We start from the raw sequence: 27,177 nt of genomic DNA, 5'->3' as shown, positions 1-27,177 counted from the left end.
AGTTCCATTTCCTCTTATGACTGTGCGTGTGTGTTTTCCTAGCTACACACATATGTCCTCCCCCTCAATGCAGTTGTCTAAGCACTATGACACCTGAGATGTTGCATGGTGGCATTGCAGCTATTGTGGCACAGGGGTAGACTCTGAATGGGCAGCATGGGTATGAGATTACTGCTGTGTAGTTCATAATGTATGTGACAGTGCCTGATGTTTATTGAGTCTCTGGACATGAGCAGTTGACAGGAGTTGCACTTGGATAGGGATTGATGGGGATTGGTCACGTAGTCATACTGAACCCTCATTTTGAGTGTGTTTGTGCCATGGGCTCCTAACTGCCATTTTCTAATTGAGCAGCACACACATCACAGGTAGTAGTGGCAAGTGTTGTCAATGGTAAGTGCCGCTTGAGCCCATGGCCTGAGACTGTGCATTGTCCTCTAGTTTACATTCTGACAATACCAGCTGTCCTGTGACAGCAGCCCAGTTTTACATTCTACCCTACCCTCCTGGTCTGTTTCAGGATTTCCAGCAGCCTTGGCATGGCGGTGTACCCCCATGCAAAGGTTGTTGGTGTTGTGTTGTGCTGTGCCCCTGGATGCCCCTGGATGCCCCTGCACAGCCCATGCACCCCTGCCGTGCCCCTTTGCCCTTTTCACTGCCTGATTTTCAGGGCTGACATGCATTGTGTATTAGTCATGTACTTCCCCCTTCTTGCGCCTGACATTTATGCATTTTTGTCCCCCATGCAACTTACCCTGCATATATGCTGTTTCCAGGAATTCTGCGCTGTCCTGTCTTGCAATTCCTGTGACGATCTCCTCTGGGATGACGGCTGCAACCATCTCCTCCATGTCGTCCAGGACCTTTTGCAGTGCTGGACTCCCACCTCCGGTCTGCAGTGCTGCCTTCCTGTTTTTTGCCATTTTCTCTTTTGTCCTGTGCTTGCAGTCACGCCAGTGTTTCTTACACTCGGTGAGAGTTCTCCTGACCTCAGCCACACTGTTAATCTTGTCAACAATTTCTTGGCAAATTGTCTCTCTCCTCCCAATTGGCAATTTAGGGGTGATGAAAAGTTGATGCTGGTGCTCCGTCACCTCTCTCACCAGGATTTCATGCTCCTTTGCACTGAAGCGACACTTCCTCTTCTTCTTGTCTATCCCCTGGGTCTTGTCTGGGTCCTGCTGGCTGGTTCCTGGTTGATTTTGGTCTCCTTGGGCTCTCTCCTGGCTTCTAGCATCCATTTTGGGTCTCCTTAGCACTGTTTGCTGTGTTTGTGTCGCTTTTTGATGCTATTGCGGTGAAAAATGGCACATATCAGTTTTGCAACATTTTTCCATGTCACAAACCAGATTAGAGTCATTTTTCCTGCGTTAATGTAATTTTGCCTTACGACAAGGCGCAATGATTAGCGTCAGGAAAAATTACTCTAACCTGTTCTTAGCGCCACCGTGCGTCAAAGTATAAATATGACGCACGGTGGCATTAAGAAATGACGTTAGCCAGCGCTAAAAAATTTTAAGCAAAACTGTGTTTGCCTAGTTTTGCGTCAAAAAGTATAAATCTGGCCCTCACTATCAAAATGTATTCTTATGTGTGCGGAGATCTCAGTACATGTGGAGGAGGTTTCTACACAGAAAAGATAGGAGTGACAGAGATTGAGGTCTCCGCATGTAGGTTTGTGAATTGGATTTTTGTAGTTTGATTAGTACCAAAGGCTGTACTACTTCACATTCCACAAAATGTAGTTTGGGAATCGAGTCTATTACTTTGTGAATTATGCCATATAGCAATGTAATGTGCCTTATTTGAAAATCCCATTTGGTCTTTGGCAGGTAACATTGCTTGAATCAGAACTTCTGCACCTAAGGAGATTTGTATATCATGATGAGCTTTTGTAAACCTTATTTGAATTGATGTAATCTTAGAACCAAATTAAGGGCCTGATTACAACTTTGGTGGGATGGGGACAGCTGTTCCTTCCCGGCAGTCCTTCCGCGCACATCCTTGGCGGTCCTACCGCCAGGTTATGAATAGAGTGGCAACACAGCATCAAGAACACCACAGTCCCAATGCCACAACTGATACTCCTGCTTCCATCGCAGGAGAGGCAGAGGCGGCCCATTGAGGTAGTCCCGGCATATTCCCTTCCTGGCTGATCATGACCTGCCTTTCGGCTAACCTTTTACTGGTGGGGACACTGCCATGCGACAGTCGGCAGAAAGGCAGGTAATGAGCAACAGGAATGGCTGTAGGGTGATTATGCCCTTATGGAATGTGACTGTCGCTCAGTTTTTGCCCCCAAAGGCCAGCGGGTCAGGTGCGCACATCATTTCACTTGCAAAACATAATGCAAGGACATAGTGTGCCTGACTGTAAATATTATTCTTACAACATAATAAATAGGGACACCTTCCTGCACAAAAAGAATCCATGGAGGCTTTTTCCTCTTTCTATATGTGCTGCAAAATGCAGATAGAGATGTAAACCAAATTATGTTTCCTTTCAGGTACAACCTTTTGCATATTCATTTTGGAATGCTGTGCTGTTGACTAAAAATAATTTTTCTATAAATGTCGACAATTGAATTCTAATACAGTTTAACATTTAGTTAACTGAAAATAGTAAAGTAATTTTTTATCGAAAATATGAATGTAAAATAGCTTTATATATTTATTTTGAATGTAGAACAAACTAAAAGAAATACAGCATTATTAACATTATTTTGAATTCAATCTTTAATCCATTTAAATTTAATAAATTACATAAGAATTATGGGAGTCATTACGAACATGGCGGTCTGGACCGCCATGCCAGTGGTTGTGGAAACTTCCCCCAACAGCATGGCGGTCCAGACAGCCATATAATGAACGTGGCCAAACCGCCACAGATGAAACGCTGCCACCTCCAGGCTCCCGCCACTAGGCAGCCTGGCGGTGGTGGCGTTTCTGATCTGACAGGGCAGCGCTGCAAGCAGATAATGAGTCCGATTCTACCAGCCTTTCCCTGGCGGTTTACACCACCAGGGAAAGGCTGGCGGAATGAGTGACTCGGACTCCCCTGGGGGCCCCACATGGGCAGTGCACGGGTCCCCATGCGCAGCCCCATCGCGCATTTCACTGCCCGATTTACGGGCAATGAAATGCGTGACGGGTGCTGCTGCACCCTCCACACTGCGGCAATGTTCACGCCCTGATTCCAGCTGGGCAGGCTAGACGGCCCAGCTGGATGTTTATCATGTGGCCGGCCGGCGGGCGGTTCTGCGCGCTGGTGGTCTTCTTTTGACTGTCAGTGCCGATCTCAAGGCCTATGTTTCTACGTTAAAAGCAAAAAATTAACTCTCTCCTAAAATAAAAAAAATATATGAACTGATCATTATTAAAAGCGAGTTATAACATTATTTAAAAGTAATTCAATTGTATTTTATTAAATAATGTTACAATACTTTATAAACTCAAAAAAAGTTGTTAAAAATATTTTTTAACATCAAATTATATTTATTAACATTTTTAACTATTTTAAATAATTTAACAATGTTTTCTTTGGGTTTTATTTTAAGTCCCTACGTCACCTATTTTCCATGCGAGTGTGTTGCAGTATCAGTGGTTAGGGGACTTATTACTGATTATTTTTTGGCAGTCGTAATTTTCACCTGTAATTCTGTACCTCCTCCGAGCTCTCTTTTTTCAGTGGGTGGAGATGTGTAAGTCTACACTTTTAAGTAAGATTATTACCAAAGGAGTAAAGTTATCCAAACGTATGAGCGTAATTTACACATGCAAGTTACTTTTATGAATAGTCTCAATAATCTGTCTGAGAGCAGAGAATCAATTTATGAGTTATGTCTACCACATAGTGTTGAGATTGCTCTGCAGGTAATGAGTTCTGCTTGGAGCTTCGCCAGGTGTGTTCATCAGACCTTTAGAAGACAGAACAGATACAGAGAATGGTATTTCTTCGAAGCCAAGCTACGATTGGAAAACATTTACGACATGAAGGTCAAGACAGTGTTCTCTATCTATTCTGTCAGTACATTTATTTCCCTGAACCCTGGCGCCTTATAGTTTCATGCCTCTATCCCACTATCTGTGCATTTTCATGTATGTATCCAGCTGTTCATACAGTTTTAAGTCTACTACTGTGCCCATAGTTTTATTTTCCATTCTAGTGTCTGTTCGGTTTATGTCTCCTTCCTATAGTAAGGACACAGTCATGTCTCTAGTCTGCTGCGAGTACATTTTCATGTATCTCATGGTGTGTACATTTCTGTATTGCTGCCTGAAAAAGTTCAGGTGTCTCTCTTGCTTTCTACACAGTTTCATATCTCCATTATGCTGAATGTACAATTCCATGTCTTAATGTCTTGCCTCTGTGGTTAAAGTATTTACTCTGCTGTCTGGCTGAGAATACATAGATTCATGACAGCTTTTCAAGAAGAAAGGTAGCATCAAACCGGCCTGGAATTCCTATAGCCCAACACCCAGGACACCTTGCTTGGGGTCAAGGACAACAGGATTTATTGTTTAGTTTGTACTTGGAAGAAGTAGGTCCAGCCCCTGGAGCACAAACCCTTTGACTACCAGTACACAGTAACACATTAAAAACAAGGCTAGGGTATTGTTTGCAGTTAAGGTATACTTGCGCCTGTATGCCAACGCTGTTTGAACTTGTATTTGTGGTTGGTTAATACAAAGCCTTTATTGTTAGAGTGAGCACTAAGGAAATGTTGTAAGCTCGGACTGTATTGCTGACAATGGTCCCAGTATAAAAATGTGTACACATATTTGCAATTTTAACAATATGAGGCTACGTGTAATGCTCCCAGAATGCACTCTGATTAGATGCAAATATTTGCAGATGCTGAAAGTAAGATTGATGATTCTTTGCTTTCATAATAAAATGGCACACTCACAATGACTAGATTTATTGACATTATAATTTTGTCTGGTCAGTTTTGCACCTATACGTAGCCTGAACTGGCCTTTATCTATGTGATGCTGTTTGTACAGTTGAAGTTATTTGTTAATGTTTAAAGAAGCATCTCTCTGTCCACTCTTCATCCATTCTTGATGTTAACACAGTCACACTCTGACTTTCAGAAGGAAGTGAACCTATGAAGCAGAAATGCAAGACAGGGATGAAGCATCAGTTGCCCAGCGGGTACTTCCACCAGAACATCTGGCACCCTGTCTCCTGCAGCATGAACAGGTTCAGTTCACAAGATGAGATTAATGACTGTCTAAAGGGAAAATCCCTCCACCTCATTGGGGACTCCACCATGATACAGTGGAATGCTTACTTCATCAACACTCTCAAAAGTAAGTCACCCTCACAGCATCAGCTGCATGAACCACTTCAGCATGTACTGTATGATCAGCAGCTGTACGTCCCATGTCGACCTGCACCAGATTATCAGCATCTTTATGTTCCATGTCAACCTTTACTGGACTGCCATTACCTGAATGTCACATGTCAGACTGAACTAGACGATCAGCTGCTCTACATCAGTCTGCACCAAATTACTAAGGGCCCGATTATGAGTCTGGTGTTCCAAAGACCGCCAGACTCACGATGGATGTTGGACCACCGCAGCTGTGGCGTTCTGACCACCATATTACAAGATTGGTGTATGGCCATCAAAAGACCGATGTCTCTACCAGGATCTCTGATCCCGACGGAATGACGACAGTCGTGATTGTAACATGTAGACCCATAGAAGGGAAGGGACATTAGCACCCATACCTTCTGTTTTCCCCCCGATGTTTAACCATACTGTCTCGAGGGCAGAATAAATTACCCTCTTTACCGGATAGGTATTTTAAACTTTTTACTATATAGAAATAAATCCCCTCATACTCCTATTTTCTTCACCATTCAGGGTATACCACTCAGTGCTCCTGCATAACTAGCAGGTCGCAGCACGCCCCGTTCTGCAGGGGAACGGGAGGAACACCATGATGAAGCATGCCAACAAAGGGCAACCCTGGTGGGTGAGGCTTATATAAAATAAAGCTGAGTGCTTTTGTTTACCCAGCGGAGGTCTAGCACAAAGAGAGAATATCTGGGCTCTTGTTTGAGGTTATACATGATTAGGAGGACGAGTGCTTTTTGGATTCCCCCTATAAACTCACCCACTTTTTTTTAAATGCTCCAGATAATTAGCAGCTGTAGAGCTCCTTCTGCCTGTACTGGACTGTCAGCCTCTGTGTGTCATATGTCAAGCTGTGCCCTATAGCACCAGCTGCATTTCCCACCTTCAAGTGTGGGAGAGAATGCAAAAGGAAGTGACGACACAAAGACAGGATATAGGAACAGATGGCTACAGGTGTATATGTAGAAACATTTTGTAGAGAGATAGATGCCTTTTAGCAGTGTCAGAGTGTGTTTTAAGTCTTAGCATTGTCTTTTATCTGTAGATGTTACTGGCCTTCTCTCACATGATCATCTGAGGTTGTGGTCTATAGTCTAATGCAGTGCAGCAGCCACAAATGGTGCACTGCATCGCATGACAAGTAGGGGGCAGGAGAATGCCATACCTACTGAAATATGGCCTTCCCATCTCCTCTCAATAACGCAGGTGCAAAATGTTGCTGCTGAGAGCCACGCAAACACCTTTGTGCCACAGCGCAAAGATTCCCTTCCAGCACAAAATACTATGTCTGAACAACTTTGAAAACTTTTCTGGCAGTGCTCCACACAGAAAAGAAAGGAGAAACTAAAACATTTCTCAATTTAACGTTTGCTTTCATGTGGCGGTAATTTTTGAGTCAAAACCTTGTCTACTGTTGTCAGTAGATAGGGCCTTGCATCACAAAGCATGGGTGGTTGCATGGAAACTCCCTTGTACTACCCATGTAACATCCTCTTGATGCCGAGTAATGCAAAGCAGTGCTTTGTGCTGCTTTGCTTTACTTTTAGACAACTTTCCAGTGCAAAACAAGTTTTGCGCTGGAAAAAAAATAACAAAAAAAACTTTTCCTTGTTTGCGTCAATTTTGTTTGTAACTCTGCCCCAAAGATGTAAAGAGGTCACCATCCCCCATCCTAGCCCCAAGAGATGGCGTGGCCTGGTGAGAGCACATTGGTCAGGGAGGGGGTATACAGTGGTCACCCTCATCATTCGCTGGGACTTGCAAGAGTGAGTTCATGATAGTGAATGCCACTGTACGAAGGGGGTCAAAGCTTCTTTTTCCCAGAGTCTTAAGAGAACATGGTGAATACACACTGATTGGAGATGAGATATTAAAATGTCACCTTCATCTCTCAAGGGCCTGGTTAGTGTAAAGTGGTGGGAGACAAGTGATATGAAGAGGCCATCTTCATCTGTCCTAAGGCCTCGTTAAAATACAGTAAGAAGAGGCCCCATTCATCTCTCCTTGGGTCTTGAGAGCATTGCCTTGTTAGTGAACAGTGATGGGAGAATGGTGATACAAAAAGGTCACCTTCATCTCTCCTAGGGCCTTGTTAGTGTAAAGTTGTGGTAGACAAGAGCTTGAAGAGGTCACCTTCATCTCTCCTAGGGCCTTGGTAGTCTACAGTTGTGGGGAGCAAGAGATATGAAGTGGTCTCCTTCATCTCCCGTAGGCCTGGTTAGTGTAAAGTGGTCAGAAATAAGATACATGGTCACCTTCAACTCTCCTCTTGATCTTGAGAGCATGGATGTTTAGCGAACAGTGAGGAGAGACTGAGTCTGAATAGTTCACCTTCATCTCTTCCATGGCCTGGTTAGTATAAAGTGGTGGGAGACAAGAAGGGCCTGGTTCGTGTAAAGCAGTGGTATACAAGACATATGGAGAGGTCACATTTATCTCTATAGGACCTGGTAAGTGTAAAGTAGTGGTAGACAAGCGATATGAAGAGGTACCCCTCATCTCGCCTAGGGCCTGGTCAGTGTAAAGTGATGTGTGACAAGAGATATGAAGAGGTATCCTTCATCTCGCCTAGGGCCTGGTCAGTGTAAAGTGATGGGTGTATCTCCTAGGGCCTGGTTAGTGTAAAGTAGTGGGGAACAAGAGATAATAAGAGGTGACCTTCATCTCTCCATGGGTCTTGAGAGCATTGCCTTGTTAGTGAACAGTGATGGGAGAATGGTGATACAAAAAGGTCACCTTCATCTCTCCTAGGGCCTTGTTAGTGTAAAGTTGTGGTAGACAAGAGCTTGAAGAGGTCACCTTCATCTCTCCTAGGGCCTTGGTAGTCTACAGTTGTGGGGAGCAAGAGATATGAAGTGGTCTCCTTCATCTCCCGTAGGCCTGGTTAGTGTAAAGTGGTCAGAAATAAGATACATGGTCACCTTCAACTCTCCTCTTGATCTTGAGAGCATGGATGTTTAGCGAACAGTGAGGAGAGACTGAGTCTGAATAGTTCACCTTCATCTCTTCCATGGCCTGGTTAGTATAAAGTGGTGGGAGACAAGAAGGGCCTGGTTCGTGTAAAGCAGTGGTATACAAGACATATGGAGAGGTCACATGTATCTCTGTAGGACCTGGTAAGTGTAAAGTAGTGGTAGACAAGCGATATGAAGAGGTACCCCTCATCTCGCCTAGGGCCTGGTCAGTGTAAAGTGATGTGTGACAAGAGATATGAAGAGGTATCCTTCATCTCGCCTAGGGCCTGGTCAGTGTAAAGTGATGGGTGTATCTCCTAGGGCCTGGTTAGTGTAAAGTAGTGGGGAACAAGAGATAATAAGAGGTGACCTTCATCTCTCCATGGGTCTTGAGAGCATGGCCTTGTTAGTTAACAATGGTGGGAGAGAAGAGTCTGAAGGGATTAGGTGCATCTCTCCTAAGGTCATGCGACTGCTTGTCAGAATTTATGTTTTTGAGGAAAAGATCTTTGCATGGATTCCATAGTGAACTGGCTGAAAGATCCTGGTTTTATTTAGGCTGGGCAAACTCTTAATTACACAGGAGTATTCAGAGTAATTTTAGTAATTATGCATTACTCCTATGATGCCCAATTACCAAAATGATGCAATTACTCCATCTTGAGTAAATAAGATTACTTTGGGGGTTAAGGCTTCCATACAAGCACAGGAACAGCAATCTAAGAGAGAGTAAGTGGATTCCAGCTACTGCTTTTCATGTCCTGTAGCAGTTAGCGCTATTTTTTTTACTGCAAAATGCATCGTTGGGTCAATTTTGGACACAATGGTGCATTTTTCACTAAGAAAAAGCGCTACATGCTCGATTACTCTTGTAATGTATCCATGCACAACTGCAGGTAATTTTGCTGTAATTACAAGTAATTACGCTACTGAGAATTATGAGAGTTACTCACACAAGTAGTTTTATTTCTGCTTCTGTGCACCTGGTTTGCAAGTTTGTTTGCAGTTTGATGCAGAGTAATTCTTTGTTCCCCAAGTAGCACCGATGTTGAAGCCAGCCCAGCATATGTCCATCTGTATGCCTTATCCAAGGGCAGATCATTTTTTCCCCATTGAGCATGTTAACTATTAGCCTCGGCAGTGGCACTATCTAGAATACTGTGCTGCATGCTGGTCTACTTAATTCTCCAAGAACAAAAGTCCTGCATATTGTGAAGGGTACAGAACAGTGTAAATTGCCTTTTAAAAACAGAACCACAGGTCTGAGAAGAGATTGAACTTGAAATGCTGACAATTAAATAACACATTCAATGTAGTGTGCTTTGCTTAATCTGATAAGTAGTAAAACATGAAGCTCCCAATACCTCAAGGATATTTTTTCCTAACACCAAATGATCTGTCATGACTCTTTTCTCTCATGGACATGAGAGGGTATGGACGTGCCATGACTCTTTTAACCCATGGACATGGGAGGGTATAGATGTGCCATGACTCTTTTAACCCATGGACATGGGAGGGTATAGCGGTGCCGTGACTCTGTTGTCCTATGTCCATGAGAGAGTGTAGAGGTGCCATGACTCTTTCCTCCCATGGACATTAGAGGGTATAGAGGTGCGTGACACTTTTCTCCCAATGGCAAGAGAGGGTATAGAGGTAGCATTATTCTTTTCTCCCATGGACATGAGAGGGTATGCAGGTGTCATGATTATTTTCTCCCACTGACATGATAGGGGATAGAGATGTCACTACTCTTTTCTCTCAAGGACATGAGGCAGTATAGAAGTGTCATGATTTACCTCCCATGGACATGAGAGAGTATAAAGGTGTCATGACTCTTTTCTCCCATGTACATGATATACATGGGTATAGATGTGCTATTACCTGTCCTCCTGTGGACATAGGAGGATATAGGGATGTCATGACTCCTCTCGCATGGACATGAGAGAGTGTAGAGGTCTCATGACTCTTTTCTTCCATGGACATGAGAGTGTATAGATGTGCCATGACTTTGTCCTCCTGTGCACATGAGAGGACATGGAGGTGTCATAACTCTTTTCACGCATGGACATGAGAGCACATGGTTTGGTCAGTGTTCGCTGATGTGAAGGAGGCTGTGAAAGGGCTACGTCTCGGCGCCTTACTCTTCCTGACATACATTACTATGCATGGGCATTTCACCTTAAGAATGTTAGAATGCTATTCTCCTCCCTGGACCATTCAGAGATTGGAGAGATGTTCAAATTTATGGTAGCCACGGAAAAAGGCTCAGTAAAATACTTTTTATAAAAATTCAGCGACCCCAAATTCTTCATAAAAGTGAGATTGAAAATACTACAAGATGCAGCTAAAGCTTCGTACAAGTTGCGGCAAGTAGCAAAAATAGAGTGTTATAGTCAATGGGCTCTGGTTTGGGACTCCCCGGGTACCCCCGAGTGTTTAACAGATGTATTGGCTTTGCCCCTTAAGAAAGCGGGGGTCGAATTTTGGGGGGACCTAGTTAGGGACGGCTCTCTACTGTCTTGGGAAGAACTTACGGAGCGTACAAGAGGTAACCTCTCTAGGTTGAAGTACATTCAATTTAGAAACTGGACACAGAGGGCCATAGTTAGTCTGGGGTCTGCAAATCAACTAGAGGATGATTTAATTAAAAATTGGAGGCTGAAGAAGGTATTAAGCTGGTATTGGGGTATCTTGGACTCGTTGGATGGCGACTTTAAGCTACCAGACTCCCTTTGGGAGGAAGTGATGCCCCCTGGTCAAGTATAAGTCAGGTGGGAAGCATCAATGCGTACATTATTTAAGGTAGTTAAACCTGCCTCATTAAGGAGGAATCATCTTTTTACTCTGCACAGGGCTTTCTTCTCTCCCTATAAGCTTTCTAAGATGAGAGGGGGAGAAGCAGTTAACTGTGCAAAATATGGCTTACTAAGTGCGTCTGATATTCACATGTTTTTGGAATGTCCAGCAGTGTACTGTTTTTGGGAAAAGGTATGCAAAACTGTTTCAAGCATTGTGAAGCAAAGTATTTCAGTGAGTCTTCCTTTAGTAATTTTTAGTATACTGGAAGAAGGGGAAGCAAGTAGCAAAGTGACGAAGACAGTATTGTTCTATGCGATAATCTTGGCTAGGAGAGAAATCTGTCGGAAATAGGTATCTGACTCTTCCCCTTCATATATAGACTGGCTCGACGCCTGTAGGAAAGTACCATCTTGCCTGGCATGTTACCCCCATTTTTCACTGTATATATGTTGTTTTAGTTGTATGTGTCACTGGGACCCTGGTAACCCAGGGCCCCAGTGCTCATAAGTGTGCCTGAATGTGTTACCTGTGTAGTGACTAACTGTCTCACTGAGGCTCTGCTAATCAGAACCTCAGTGGTTATGCTCTCTCATTTCTTTCCAAATTGTCACTGACAGGCTAGTGACCATTTTTACCAATTTACATTGGCTTACTGGAACACCCTTATAATTCCCTAGTATATGGTACTGAGGTACCCAGGGTATTGGGGTTCCAGGAGATCCCTATGGGCTGCAGCATTTCTTTTGCCACCCATAGGGAGCTCTGACAAATCTTACACAGGCCTGCCACTGCAGCCTGAGTGAAATAACGTCCACGTTATTTTACAGCCATTTTACACTGCACTTAAGTAACTTATAAGTCACCTATATGTCTAACCTTTACCTGGTAAAGGTTAGGTGCAAAGTTACTTAGTGTGAGGGCACCCTGGCACTAGCCAAGGTGCCCCCACATTGTTCAGAGCCAATTCCCTGAACTTTGTGAGTGCGGGGACACCATTACACGCGTGCACTACATATAGGTCACTACCTATATGTAGCTTCACCATGGTAACTCCGAATATGGCCATGTAACATGTCTATGATCATGGAATTGCCCCCTCTATACCATCCTGGCATAGTTGGCACAATCCCATGATCCCAGTGGTCTGTCGCACAGACACTGGTACTGCCAAACTGCCCTTCCTGGGGTTTCACTGCAGCTGCTGCTGCTGCCAACCCCTCAGACAGGCAGCTGCCCTCCTGGGGTCCAGCCAGGCCTGGCCCAGGATGGCAGAACAAAGAACTTCCTCTGAGAGAGGGTGTGACACCCTCTCCCTTTGGAAAATGGTGTGAAGGCAGGGGAGGAGTAGCCTCCCCCAGCCGCTGGAAATGCTTTGTTGGGCACAGATGTGCCCAATTCTGCATAAGCCAGTCTACACCGGTTCAGGGACCCCTTAGCCCCTGCTCTGGCGCGAAACTGGACAAAGGAAAGGGGAGTGACCACTCCCCTGACCTGCACCTCCCCTGGGAGGTGTCCAGAGCTCCTCCAGTGTGCTCCAGACCTCTGCCATCTTGGAAACAGAGGTGCTGCTGGCACACTGGACTGCTCTGAGTGGCCAGTGCCACCAGGTGACGTCAGAGACTCCTGCTGATAGGCTCCTTCAGGTGTTAGTAGCCTTTCCTCTCTCCTAGGTAGCCAAACCCTCTTTTCTGGCTATTTAGGGTCTCTGTCTCTGGGGAAACTTCAGATAACGAATGCATGAGCTCAGCCGAGTTCCTCTGCATCTCCCTCTTCACCTTCTGATAAGGAATCGACCGCTGACCGCGCTGGAAGCCTGCAAACCTGCAACATAGTAGCAAAGACGACTACTGCAACTCTGTAACGCTGATCCTGCCGCCTTCTCGACTGTTTTCCTGCTTGTGCATGCTGTGGGGGTAGCCTGCCTCCTCTCTGCACCAGAAGCTCCGAAGAAATCTCCCGTGGGTCGACGGAATCTTCCCCCTGCAACCGCAGGCACCAAAAAGCTGCATTACCGGTCCCTTGGGTCTCCTCTCAGCACGACGAGCGAGGTCCCTTGAATCCAGCGACTCTGTCCAAGTGACCCCCACAGTCCAGTGACTCTTCAGCCCAAGTTTGGTGGAGGTAAGTCCTTGCCTCACCTCGCTGGGCTGCATTGCTGGGAACCACGACTCTGCAGCTACTCCGGCCCCTGTGCACTTCTGGCGGAAATCCTTTGTGCACAGCCAAGCCTGGGTCCACGGCACTCTAACCTGCATTGCACGACTTTCTAAGTTGGTCTCCGGCGACGTGGGACTCCTTTGTGCAACTTCGGCGAGCACTGTTTCACGCATCCTCGTAGTGCCTGTTTCTGGCACTTCTCTGGGTGCTACCTGCTTCAGTGAGGGCTCTTTGTCTTGCTCGACGTCCCCTCTCTCTTCAGTTCCAATTTGCGACCTCCTGGTCCCTCCTGGGCCCCAGCAGCGTCCAAAAACGCCAAACGCATGATTTGCGACTAGCAAGGCTTGTTGGCATCCTTTCGGCGGAAAAACACATCTGCACGACTCTCCAAGGCAAGAGGGATCCGTCCACCAAAGGGGAAGTCCCTAGCCCTTTTTGTTCCTGCAGAAACCTCAGCTTCTTCTGTCCTGTCGAAGCTTCTTTGCACCCGCAGCTGGCATTTCCTGGGCATCTGCCCATCTCCGACTTGCTTGTGACTTTTGGACTTGGTCCCCTTGTTCCACAGGTACCCTAGATTGGAAATCCACAGTTGTTGCATTGCTGGTTTGTGTCTTTCCTGCATTATTCCTCTAACACGACTACTTTGTCCTTAGCGGAACTTTAGTGCACTTTGCACTCACTTTTCAGGGTCTTGGGGAGGGTTATTTTTCTAACTCTCACTATTTTCTAATAGTCCCAGCGACCCTCTACAAGGTCACATAGGTTTGGGGTCCATTCGTGGTTCGTATTCCACTTTTGGAGTATATGGTTTGTGTTGCCCCTATCCCTATGTTTCCCCATTGCATCCTATTGTAACTATACATTGTTTGCACTGTTTTCTAAGACTATACTGCATATTTTTGCTATTGTGTATATATATCTTGTGTATATTTCCTATCCTCTCACTGAGGGTACACTCTAAGATACTTTGGCATATTGTCATAAAAATAAAGTACCTTTATTTTTAGTATAACTGTGTATTGTGTTTTCTTATGATATTGTGCATATGACACTAGGTGGTACTGTGGTAGCTTCACACGTCTCCTAGTTCAGCCTAAGCTGCTCTGCTAAGCTACCATTATCTATCAGCCTATGCTGCTAGACACCCTATACACTAATAAGGGATAACTGGGCCTGGTACAAGGTGCAAGTACCCCTTGGTACTCACTACAAGCCAGTCCAGCCTCCTACAACGCCCTTATCTGTACATCAAAGAGGGACATGGAGGCGAAAAATTCAAATAGAGAAAAGAAAGTAAAAATATGGTCATTGTTTGTGTAGCGGAGGGATACTGGAGAGTAATACACTACTGGGGTGCACTATCGTGTGCTTCCAATGATTAGGGGCCACATTACTCTCTCTCCTCTGGAGGCAGATCTCTGTGCCAAGGCTCAAGTGAGAGAGATCCGGTCTCCCTGGCATTAGTCATCTCCACATACGAGAGGATGTGATCAGACGGCTTGGAGTCAGAGGTGTATGAGGACAAAAAAAAAAGAAATGGCTGTGTCTCTTCTTCTAGATTATAGTCTGGTGGCTGCACCAGTGCACAGAGGTGTGGGATAGCATATTGGATATCCACAGCTCTTTCACAATGGGTCATGAGTGAGAATGGCCTAGTTGGGGTATATGGTTTGTGAGAGGACATGAAGTAGGTACTGCATAACTCTCACATGGTCAATGTAGGCGCTGGCCTGGCTTATAGTGGGTACTTTGTAGTACTTACACCTTGTGCCAGGTCCAGTTATCCCTTATTAGTAGAATAGAGGTGTTTATAGCAAGCTTAGGCTGATAGAAGTAGCTATGGCAAAGCAGCTCAGGCTGAACTAGGAGACATCCAAAAAACTCCTACTATACCACTTATATCATATAGCACAATATCATAAGAAAACACAATACTCAGAGTTACTAAAAATAAAGGTACTTTATTTTAGTGACAATATGCCAAACGTATCTCAGAGGATACCCTCACTTAGGAGGTAAGTAATATACACACATTATATGTACACAAACCCAAAACAGGTAAGTAACAGTAAGAAAAGTAGTGCAAACAATGTAGAATCACAATAGGATGCAATAGGCAAACATAGGTCTAGGGGCAACACACACCATATACTCCAAAAGTGGAATGCGAATCACGAATGGACTCCAGACCTATGGGAAGTTGTAGAGGGTCGCTGGGACTGTGAGAAAACAGTAAGGGTGTCCAAGATACCCCACCCCAAGACCCTGAAAAGTAGGAGTAAAGTTACCCTACTACCCCAGAAAGACAGTATAGTCGAGATAGGGGATTCTGCAAGAACCACAAGCACCAGCAAAACACTGAAGACGGATTCCTGGACCTGAGGACCTGTAAAGTAAGGGGACAACAACGGAAGGTGCCAGGAACTTCCCCTTTGATGAGAAGATGTCCCACGGCGTGCTGGAGGTTGCAGAAGTGTTTCCACGCAGAAATACCGCAAACAAGCCTTGCTAGATGCAAGAGTCACGGTTGAGGATTTTGGGTGCTGCTGGGGACCAGGAAGGACCAGGATGTCGCCCCTTGGAGGAGGAGACAGAGGGGGCGCTCAGCAACTCAGAGAGCCCCCACAGAAGCAGGCAGCACCCGCAGATGTACCGGAGCAGGCACTTGGAAGATATGAGGACAGCGGTCAACTCAGAGTCACAAAGGAGGGTCCCACGACGTTGGAGTCCAACTCAGCGAGTTGGGCAATGCAGGACGGAGTGTTGGGGACCCAGGCTAGGCTGTGCACAAAGGAATCCCTGGAAAAGTGCACAGAAGCCAGAGCAGCTGCAGATCACGCAGTACACAGGATTACTGTCTGGCGTGGGGAGGCAAGGACTTACCTCCACCAAATTTGGACAGAAGGGCCACTGGGCTGTGGGAGACACTTGGACCCAGCTCCTGTGTTCCAGGGACTACGCTCGTCAGGATGAGAGGGGACCCAGAGGACCAGTGATGCAGAAGTTTGGTGCCTGCGTTGGCAGGGGGAAGATTCAGTCGACCCACAGGAGATTTCTTCGTGGCTTCCAGTGCAGGGTGAAGGCAGACAGCCCTCAGAGCATGCACCACCAGGAAACAGTCGAGAAAGCTGGTAGGATGAGGCACTACAATGTTGCTGGTAGTCTTCTTGCTACTTTGTTGCGGTTTTGCAGGTGTCCTGGAGCAGTCAGTGGTGGATCCTTGGCAGAAGTCGATGAGGGAAGTGCAGAGGAACTCTGGTGAGCTCTTGCATTTGTTATCTGAGGAATAGCCCAGAGGAGAGAGCCTAAATAGCCAGAAAAGGAGATTTGGCTACTGGAAAAGGAGGCTTGGCTACTGAAAGAGGTAAGCACCTATCAGGAGGGGTCTCTGACGTGATCTGCTGGCACTGGCCACTCAGAGCTGTCCATTGTGCCCCAACACCTCTGAATCCAAGATGGCAGAGGTCTGGGACACACTGGAGGAGCTCTAAGCACCTCCCGTGGGAGGTACTGGTCAGGGGAGTGGTCACTCCTCTTTCCTTTGTCCTGTTTCGCGCCAGAGCAGGGCTGGGGGATCCCTGAACCGGTGTAGACTGGCTTATGCAGAGATGGCCACCATCTGTACCCATCAAAGCATTTCCAGAGGCTGGGGGAGGCTACTCCTCCCAGCCCTTCACACCTATTTCCAAAGGGAGAGGGTGTAACACCCTCTCTCAGAGGAAATCCTTTGTTCTGCCTTCCTGGGCCTGGGCTGCCCAGACCCCAGGGGGGCAGAAACCTGTCTGAGGGGTTGGCAGCAGCAGCAGCTGCAGTGAAGACCCCGGAAAGGCAGTTTGGCAGTACCCAGGTTCTGTGCTAGAGACCCGGGGATGCATGGAATTGTTCCCCCAATACCATTGGGGTGGCAATTCCATGATCCTAGACATGTTACATGGCTATGTTCGGAGTTACCATTGTGACGCTACATATAGGTAGTGACCTATATGTAGTGCACGCGTGTAATGGTGTCCCCGCCCTCACAAAGTCCGGGGAATTTGCCCTGAACAATGTGGGGGCACCTTGGCTAGTGCCAGGGTGCCCACACACTAAGTAACTTGGCACCTAACCTTCACTAAGTGAGGGTTAGACATACAGGTGACTTATAAGTTACTTATGTGCAGTGAAAAATGGCTGTGAAATAACGTGGACGTTATTTCTCTCAGGCTGCACTGGCAGGCCTTTGTAAGAATTGTCTGAGCTCCCTATGGGTGGCAAAGAAATGCTGCAGCCCATAGGGATCTCCTGGAACCCCAATACCCTGGGTACCTAGGTACCATATGCAAGGGAATTATAAGGGTGTTCCAGTGTGCCAATGAGAATTGGTAAATTTAGTCACTAGCCTGCAGTGACAATTCTAGAAAGCAGAGAGAGAATAAACACTGAGGTTCTGGTCAGCAGAGCCTCAGTGAGACAGTTAGGCATCACACAGGGAACACATACAGGGCACATACTATGAGCACTGGGGGCCTGCCTGGCAGGATCCCAGTGACAAAAGGGCAAAAACAAACATACATACAATAAAAATGGGGGTAACATGCCAGGCAAGATGGTACTTTCCTACAGCCAAGAGTGGACACTGCTCTTAGAGGGAAAGAGTGTGATAGGAGTAGGATGGCTGGCAGGCTACAGAACTATTCCCTTTTATCTGACAGATGCTTCATCAGGACTTAACAGGTAGGTAATGATTTTGAAATTAATGATTGCTGCTTTTAGAATTGATCCCACTGTGACATATATACATTTATGCCAGGAAGATAGTTATCCACATCCTTATGTGCTACATTTCCTGACCGCTGCCCTGTATTATACTCATTAGCTTCAGCATATCGTGCAAATATGTTAAATAAAGTTACATAATAACTTAAATCAAAAGAAGACTCAGTATTCCCAATGATAACATCTACTATTTACAGTGCTTAGAAAAGGCAGAAATATGGCATGAAGCACTACATGAGAATCTTATTTTTACTTATTATTAAACAGTCCTTTTAGATGGCCTTTGATTCCGCATGCTTTATAGTTTGTACGAATTTGCTTTTCTCTTTCAGGCATCTTTCTTTGTAAAGGTCTAACTCCTTGTTTCTCATCCAAGGAGTTCGTTTAATCTACAATCTTTACTTACACAGTGATAATGTCTTGTTTTCACATTTCAGATCTCAAGGACCTTGAGCTCTACGGCTATGATTGGGAAAAACCACGTCTCGTTGTGGACACTGAAAGAAACATCCAAATCAGGTTCCAGAAACATGGGTTTCCATTCATATTCCGTGATTTTTATTCATTGGCAACGACGGGGGACAAGATTCTCCCTGAACAGATTGCTCATATCGGAGGTAATAAGCATAGGGTCATCGCTTTTACAGTTGGGGCACATTTCAGACCATTTCCTCTGCATATCTTCATTCGGCGTGCGATCAACATCCGCAGGGCCATACAGCAACTTCTCTTAAGAAGCCCAGAGACAAAAGTCGTCCTCAAAACTGAGAATACTTCTTTTGAACATGAAAATTTGGAACCTATGAGTGACTTCAATGGCTACATTCATTACCAAATCTTGAACACCCTGCTGCAGGATCTGAACATCGGCATCGTGGACGCGTGGGACATGACTGAGGCCGCTGCTACAAGTGTCCTTCACCCACCGCCACTTATCATCCAAAATGAAATCACCCTCTTCCTTACATACATCTGTTGAAACCCAGTCAGAAGTCCAAGGGCTTGCACATCTACTCACTGCCTGCTTAGACTACTTTGTAAATCACATCAGCAGAGGGATGGAATACTAGCACACCACATCAAGAACACTGGTTCACCAAAAGTCAAATCATTTGTATTCATTGCACGTTTTTAAAGAGGACTTTTGACCCTTTGGAGTGGCAGCATGTCACTGTACTATGGAATACACAGCACCCTGCAGCAGGGTACCAGCAGTTCCATTCCACCAAACTCAGGGCCTCATTTTGAGTTTTGCGGGCGGTGGAGGCCGCCTGCCAAACTCTTTTGCACAGAAAACCGCCACTGCGTTTCTCCTCTAGCTGGTGGGTTTCCCACCCAGCGGGAAACAGGCCAGAACATTAACGCTGGCTCGTAATCAAACCAATGGCATTGTTGGGTGCAACAGCACCTGTTGCGCTTTTCACTGCCCATAATTCCAGCAGTGAAAAGCACAATGGGGCTGTCCATGGGGGGCCATGCACTGCTCATGCCAAGTGCATGGGCAGTGCAGCCCCCATGGGCCCCCCCGGCACCCTGTCTCTGACAGCCTTTGCATGGCAGTGGGACCGCCATGCAAAATCCAGCAGAGAGGGGACTTGTAAGGACAGCGCTGCCCTGGGAAGTACGAGTCCCGGTGGTCTTAATCCGCTGCTTGCAGCGCTGCCCTAGTGGATTAAAACAGCTGGCACCACCAGGCTGTTGACTAGCAGCAACCTGGCAGTGCCGGTGTTCGGACCGTGGCGGCTCCGCCAAGGTCGTAATGTGGCAGTGGTCCAACCTCCTCCGTGAGTCTGGCGCTCCCAGGACCGCCAGACTCATAATGAGGGGCTGATAGTCTGATGGGTCTCTGGGAATATAATCTGTAAATTATTATTTCTTTATAATTTTCATGCTCTGGAACCGGGCCTTAGGTGATCTTGCTTTTCATTCATTAGAACCATTTAGTCCTCTCCTTGTGAATTCCCCGACTACTTGTACTTGGCCTTTGCAGAATGTTCCCCCTTGAGTGTCTTTCATCTATGTAAGGATTTGTAATATAACCTGCTCATCTTCCCATAGATGGGCTAAATATGGGATGCTATTGTGCGTCCACATTGGATTTAGCCTTCAATGGCTTGCTCGACTTTGCACCACCTTATTGCAATTATAAAATATTTGTTGTTACTTCACCAACTTTTACATGAGGAGTCATTACATCATGTAAAGTACACTAGAAGCATCATTGCTGCATGGTTTATTTTCACTGAAAAAAATCAAAGGTTACAGAGACATTGTAGTTAGGTTCTGAATTTGCTTGCACAATACCATAACAATTCAGCAGTTATAGTTACAAGACCTAACTATAACTTACACCCCAGCAATGCAATGCTTGTGACCTCACATATTGACATATTGACACTCATGATATAGTGAGTGACAACACTAATGACATCACTCACAACATCACAAATTACATCACTGAAGACATCATCTACCTGACAACTCGCACCCCCACACAAACCTCTCATACACTCCCTCACACAACTACTCACATGACCATTCTCACAGCCATATGAATACTCACAAAATCACTCACTCATTGTAACAGACACTCACACACCCTTTCACTTAGTCATACAGCCAGCCACACAACCACTCTGTCATCTATACAATTAGACGCACACCGACTTATACACCCATAATGCCATTCAGACAGCCAGTCACCTACACAACTCATATTACCTTCACTTATTCTCCTATACAGCTGCTGACAGACTCACCCATACACCCACTAATACACACACTCACTCACCAATGCAGCCACTCAGACACTCAGGGCCTCATTCCAACCCTGGCGGTCTATGACTGCCAGGGTGGAGGATGCCGGAAGCACCGCCAACAGGCTGGCGGTGCTTCAGATGGCATTCTGACCGCAGCTGTAAAGCCGCGGTCTCCCAGCCTGGTCCGGCGGTTTCCCGCCGGATTTCCCCCGGCTGGGGGAATCCTGCAGCGCCGCCATGGGGATTCCGACCCCCTTCCCGCCAGCCTGTTTCTGGCGGTTTTCACCGCCAGAAACAGGATGGCGGGAATGGGTGTCGTGGGGCCCCTGGGGGCCCATGCACTGCCCATGCCACTGACATGGGCAGTGCAGGGGCCCCCTAACAGGGCCCCAGCAGGATTTTCACTGTCTGCTTTGCAGACAGTGAAAATCGCGACGGGTGCCACTGCACCCGTCGCACCCCTGCAACTCCGCCGGTTCCATTCGGAGCCGGCTTCCTTGTTGCCGGGTCTTTCCCGCTGGGCCGGCGGGGGCCCTTTTGGCGGTCGCCCGACGGCCCAGCGGGAAAGTCGGAATGACCCCCGCGGTCTCTTGACCGCGGAGCGGTCTTCCGACGGGGTTACTTTGGCGGGAGGCCTCCGCCGCCCGCCAAAGTCGGAATGACCCCCTCAGTCATACAGACAAACAGCCACCCAGACACTGAATCAGTCACCCACAGAACTACGAACACACCAGCTCACTCACCCGTTCAACAAATAACACAACCATTCAGTCACCCATACAGATACTCTCATCCCCCACACACTTTGTCATAGAGATACTAACACATGTAGTTACTTACCAATACAGTCACTAACACAGGTACAGATTCCCCCATATATTTAATCACATACTCACTCATGCAAACAATCACTGACACAGCCACTAACTCGTACATACAGAGACTCACAAAGCCTCTCACTGGCTCCTAGAGCCAATCACACAGCTAGTCACTCAGTCATAGAACCACTCACTCACTTACCAGTACAGCTACTCACACAATCACTCACTCACAGATAGAAATACTCACACATCCACTTGTTCACCAATACAGCCACACATAGATCCACTCACTCAACAAGCAGTTATTGACACAGCCACTCTCCCAACTCTACAGCCACTCACATAACCATTCACATAGAAATGCAGACACTCACATAACCACTCAGGTAACATACGTTACAAATAGTATCAATGATCAGTATTGCAAGAATACTAATTTTACTAATGCAATAGCTTAATATTCATCTTTAACTCTCGTAAACATGTTTTACACATACTAACTGGATGATGTCATCAGTGATGTAATTTGAGATTTCATCAGTGATGTCATCAGTGATCTAAATTGAGATGTCATCAGTGATGTCATCAGTGAGGTCACTGACCATGTCATAAGAGATGTAATATGTGAGGTCATAAGCAGCGCATTGCAGGGGCGTAAGTTACAGTTAGCTGAGGTAACTAAATCTGCTGAATTTATCTGGTTTCGTGCAAGTAAATGCAGAGCCTAACTATAACATTCCAGTAACCTTTATCTTTTTCAGTGACTTTCAAAGGTTTTTATTATTGTATTTCCTAATTATAATGTGCATGTAACCGTTGTTCTTTTAAGTGAATTTCTGTGTTTTTTAATGCTATTTCCTAACTATAACGTCCCTGTAACCATTGTTTTTTCAGTGAATAAAATATATGAATATACTATATATATATATATATATATATATATTAATTGAAATAAGCAAAGTACAGCAATCAGCTTGGTTTGTGTTGGGATGGTGTGGGGTGTCAGCAAGATGGGTGCCAACTGTGGCTCTATGTTGCGCAGCAGGTGCTGAATGGCTTGCCAGTTCAACCCGTACCTCTGGATAATGTCATGTTCCCTGAGGCCATGAAGAGTTGTTCTGGTCCTCAGAATTTAGTTGTGATAAGACTGCCCCTACCCCTAATTCAGATGCATCCGTTTGAACAATGAATTTCTTGGAGTAACATGGGCTTTTTAGGACAGTTGGAGAGCACATGGCCTGTTTGAGCTCCTCAAAAGCTTTCTGACAGCTAATGAACACAATACCTTTTTAGGCATCTTTTTGCTGGTGAGGTCATTAAGTGGGGCTGCTATGGAGCCATAGTTTTTGATGAACCTCCTGTAATACCCAGTGAGGCCTAAGAAGGCTCTTGTAGGAGGCTGGCCTGGCTAGTAGTGGGTACCAAGGCGTACTTACACTTTGTACCAGGACCAGTTATCCCTTATTAGTGTAGAAGAGGTGTTTCTAGCAGCTTAGGCTGATAGAAGGTAGCTGTGAAGAGCAGCTTAGGCTGAACTAGGAGACATGCAAAGCTCCTACTATACCACTGGTGTCATATGCACAATATCATAAGAAAACACAATACGCAGATATACTAAAAATAAAGGTACTTTATTTTTATGACAATATGCCAAAGTATCTCAGTGAGTACCCTCAGTATGAGGATAGCAAATATACACAAGATATATGTACACAATACCAAAAATATGCAGTAATAGCAAAAGGAAGTAATGCAAGCAATGTAGAATTACAGTAGATTGCAATAGGAGCACATAGGTATAGGGGCAACACAAACCATATACTCTAGAAGTGGAATGCGAACCACGAATGGACCCCAAACCTATGTGAGCTTGTAGAGGGTTGCTGGGACTGTAAGAAAACAGTGAGGGTTAGAAAAATAGCCCACCCCAAGACCCTGAAAAGTAGGTGTAAAGTGCACCTGTATTCCCCCGAGAGCACAGAAGTCATGATAGGGGAATTCTGCAAGGAAGACCAACACCAGCAATGCAACAATGATGGATTTCCGGACGAGAGTACCTGTGGAACAAGGGGACCAAGTCCAAGAGTCGCAACAAAGTCGAGATTGGTCAGATGCCCATGAAATGCCAGCTGAGGGTGCAAAGAAGCTGCCACCGGATGGTAGAAGCTGTGGATTCTGCAAGAACGAAGAGGACTAGGAACTTCCCCTTTGGAGGATGGATGTCCCACGTCGTGAAGAAGCTTGCAGAGGTGTTCCCACGCAGAAAGACCGCAAACAAGCCTTGCTAGCTGCAAGGGTTGCGGTTAGGGTTTTTGGATGCTGCTGTGGCCCAGGAGGGACCAGGATGTCGCCAATTGCGTGAGGAGACAGAGGGGGCGCCCAGCAAGATAGGGAGCCCTCACAGAAGCAGGCAGCACCCGCAGAAGTGCCAAAACAGGCACTACGAAGAGGAGTGAACCGGAGCTCACCTGAAGCCACAAAAGGAGATCCCACAATGCCGGAGGACAACTCAGGAGGTTGTGCACTGCAGGTTGGAGTATCGGGACCCAGGCTTGGCTGTGCACAAAGGAAATCCTGGAAGAGTGCCCAGGAGCCGGAACAGCTGCAAATCACGCGGTACCCAGCAATGCAGTCTAGCGTGGGGAGGCAAGGACTTACCTCCACCAAACTTGGACTGAAGAGTCACTGGACTGTGGGAGTCACTTGGACAGAGTTGCTGAGTTCCAGGGACCACGCTCGTCGTGCTGAGAGGGGACCCAGAGGACCGGTGATGCAGTTCTTTTGGTGCCTGCGGTTGCAGGGGGAGGATTCCGTCGTCCCAAGGGAGATTTCTTCGGAGCTTCTAGTGCAGAGAGGAGGCAGACTACCCCCACAGCATGCACCACCAGGAAAACAGTCGAGAAGGCGGCAGGATCAGCGATACAAGGTTGCAGTAGTCATCTTTGGTACTTTGTTGTGGGTTTGCAGGCGTCCTGAGCAGTCAGCGGTCGATTCCTTGGCAGAAGGTGAAGAGAGAGATGCAGAGGAACTCTGATGAGCTCTTGCATTCGTTATCTAAAGAATTCCCCAAAGCAGAGACCCTAAATAGCCAGAAAAGGAGGTTTGGCTACCTAGGAAGGAGGATAGGCTAGCAACACAGGTAAGAGCCTATCAGGAGTCTCTGACGTCACCTGCTGGCACTGGCCACTCAGAGCAGTCCAGTGTGCCAGCAGTACCTCTGTTTCCAAGATGGCAGAGGTCTGGAGCACACTGGAGGAGCTCTGGGCACCTCCCCTGGGAGGTTCAGGTCAGGGGAGTGGTCACTCCCCTTTCCTTTGTCCAGTTTCGCGCCAGAGCAGGGCTTGGGGATCAAATCATTTCCAGAGGCTTTTCCAAAGCGATAGGGTGTAACACCCTCTCTCTGAGGAAGTCCTTTGTTCTGCCTTCCTGGGCCAGGCCTGGCTGGACCCCAGGAGGGCAGAAACCTGTCTGAGGGGTTGGCAGCAGCAGCAGCTGCAGTGAAACCCCGGGAAAGGCAGTTTGGCAGTACCCGGGTCTGTGCTAGAGACTCAGGGGATCATGGAATTGTCTCCCCAATGCCAGGATGGCATTGGGGTGGCAATTCCATGATCTTAGACATGTTACATGGCCATGTTCGGAGTGACCATTGTGACGCTATACATAGGTGTGGATTTTCCCCTGTAGTGGTGCAATATGTTCTCCACCTACCAGATGGCCCAGATAAACCACTTTCCCCTGCCTATTCTGGCACTTTGAAACCTTGATAGTTAGGCCTGCCTTTTGCAGGGCCTCCAAAACTTTCCATAGGTGGACCAGGTGGTCATCCCAGGTGGAGCTAAATACAGCACTATCATCTAGGTATGCTGCACTAAAAGATTCCAAAACTTGGAGGACTGTATTCACCAGCCTCTGGAAAGTGACAGGTACATTTTTCAAACCAAAGGGCATAACAGTGAATTGAGAATGCCCTCCTATGGTAGAAAATACTGTTTTACTTTAGCATCCTCTGATAACTTGTTCTGCCAATACCCTGCAGTCAAATCAAAGGTGTTTTGATACTTGGTAGAAGCCAGTGTATCTATTAGCTCATCTGCCCTGGCTATAGGGTGAGCATCAGTTTTGGTTACAGTATTAAGGCCCCTATAGTCCACACAAAAGCACATTTCTCTCTTTCCTTCTTTGCTATGCGGTTTGGGGACAAGCACCACTGGGCTGGTCCACGGGCTACTAGAGAGCCCAATAAGATCCAACATCTTCTGTACCTCAGTTTTAATGCAATCTCTGACATGGTCAGGCTGCCTGTAAATGTTACTCTTGACAGGTAAACTGTCTCCAGTATCAATTGAATGTTCACACCAGGTATGAGTGAAAAGAGGTCAGAAAACTGTCCTAGGAGATTTTTGCAGTCCTCCCTCTTCTCAGCAGTGATGCAGTCTGCAAGAACCACTCCTTCCACTAAGCCATCAGCTTCAGTGTAGGAGAAGAGGTCACAGAGAGGGTCACTCTCTACTCCCTGCCCTTCATCTGTGGCCATGAGCGGGTTAATTCAGCCCTGTCATAATAAGGCTGAAGGCGATTGACATGAAGCACCCTAAGGGGGCTTCTGGCAGTGCCCAGGTCCACCAGATAGGTGACCTCACCTTTCTTCTCCACAATGAAATGGGGTTCACTCCATTTGTCCTGGAGTGCTATTGGGGCCACAGGCTCCAATACCCTCACCTTCTGTCCTGGTTGGTGCTCTGTCAGAACAGCCTTCTGGTCATGCCATTGCTTTTGAAGCTCTTGGCTGGCCTGAAGGTTTTTAGTGGCCTTTTTCATGTACTCAGCCATTCTAGATCTTTGGCCAAGTACATAGTCCACAATGTCTTGCTTTGGAGGTTTTAAAGGTTGCTCCCAACCCTCCTTCACAAAAGCAAGGGGACCCCTAACAGGGTGACCAAAGAGGAGCTCAAAGGGGCTGTAGCCCACTCCGTTTTGTGGTACCTCCCTGTAGGTGAAAAGGAGGCATGGCAAGAGGACATCCCATCTCCTGAGTTTCTCAGAGAGTCCCATGATCATGCCTTTGAGAGTTTTATTAAATCTCTCAACCAATCCATTTGTTTGTGGATGATAAAGGGTAATGAATTTGTAGGTTACACTACACTCTTTCCACATTGCCTTGAGGTATGGGGGCATGAAGTTACTACCTCTGTCTGATTCAACTTCCTTAGGGAAACCCACCCTGGAAAATATTCTGAGGAGGGCCTTTGCCACTGCAGGTGCTATAGTGGCCCTTAAGGATAGCTTCTGGATACCTTGTAGCATGGTCTGCTACCACAAGGATGAATCTATTGCCAGAAGCTGTTGGAGGGTCAAGGTGGCCAACTATGTCAACCCCTACCCTCTCAAAGGGCACCCCAACCACTGGCAGTGGGATTAAAGGGGGCTTTGGGGTGCCGCCAGTCTTTCCACTGACTTGGCAGGTGACACAAGAGCAACAAAAACCCTTTGTGTCTTCTGACATATAGGGCCAGTGAAAATGGGTGACAAGTCTGTCCCATGTTTTACTTTGGCCCAAATGTCCA

The 27,177-nt window shown here is 46.5% G+C and overlaps 1 protein-coding gene across 2 annotated transcripts in view; it reads left to right on the top strand.

Annotated features, from left to right (window-relative positions):
- Positions 1–22,567, top strand: part of LOC138258803 (NXPE family member 1-like) — a 458,523-nt gene extending 435,956 nt beyond the window's left edge. The window contains exons 5-6 of one of the 2 annotated variants that reach the window (XM_069206036.1): positions 5,100–5,315; positions 18,471–22,567. In XM_069206036.1, coding sequence (XP_069062137.1) covers positions 5,100–5,315; positions 18,471–19,012 — 758 coding nt within the window. In that variant the 3' untranslated portion in view covers positions 19,013–22,567. Of the gene's footprint in view, positions 1–5,096; positions 5,316–18,470 lie in introns of both variants that reach the window. The other variant, XM_069206035.1, reaches the window with a different exon arrangement.
- Positions 22,568–27,177: the final 4,610 nt, after the last annotated feature.

Source organism: Pleurodeles waltl, chromosome 9 (genome assembly GCF_031143425.1).
Source record: "Pleurodeles waltl isolate 20211129_DDA chromosome 9, aPleWal1.hap1.20221129, whole genome shotgun sequence".
NCBI classification, from domain to species: Eukaryota; Metazoa; Chordata; class Amphibia; order Caudata; family Salamandridae; genus Pleurodeles; species Pleurodeles waltl.
This window is presented reverse-complemented; position numbering and strand designations above follow the sequence as displayed.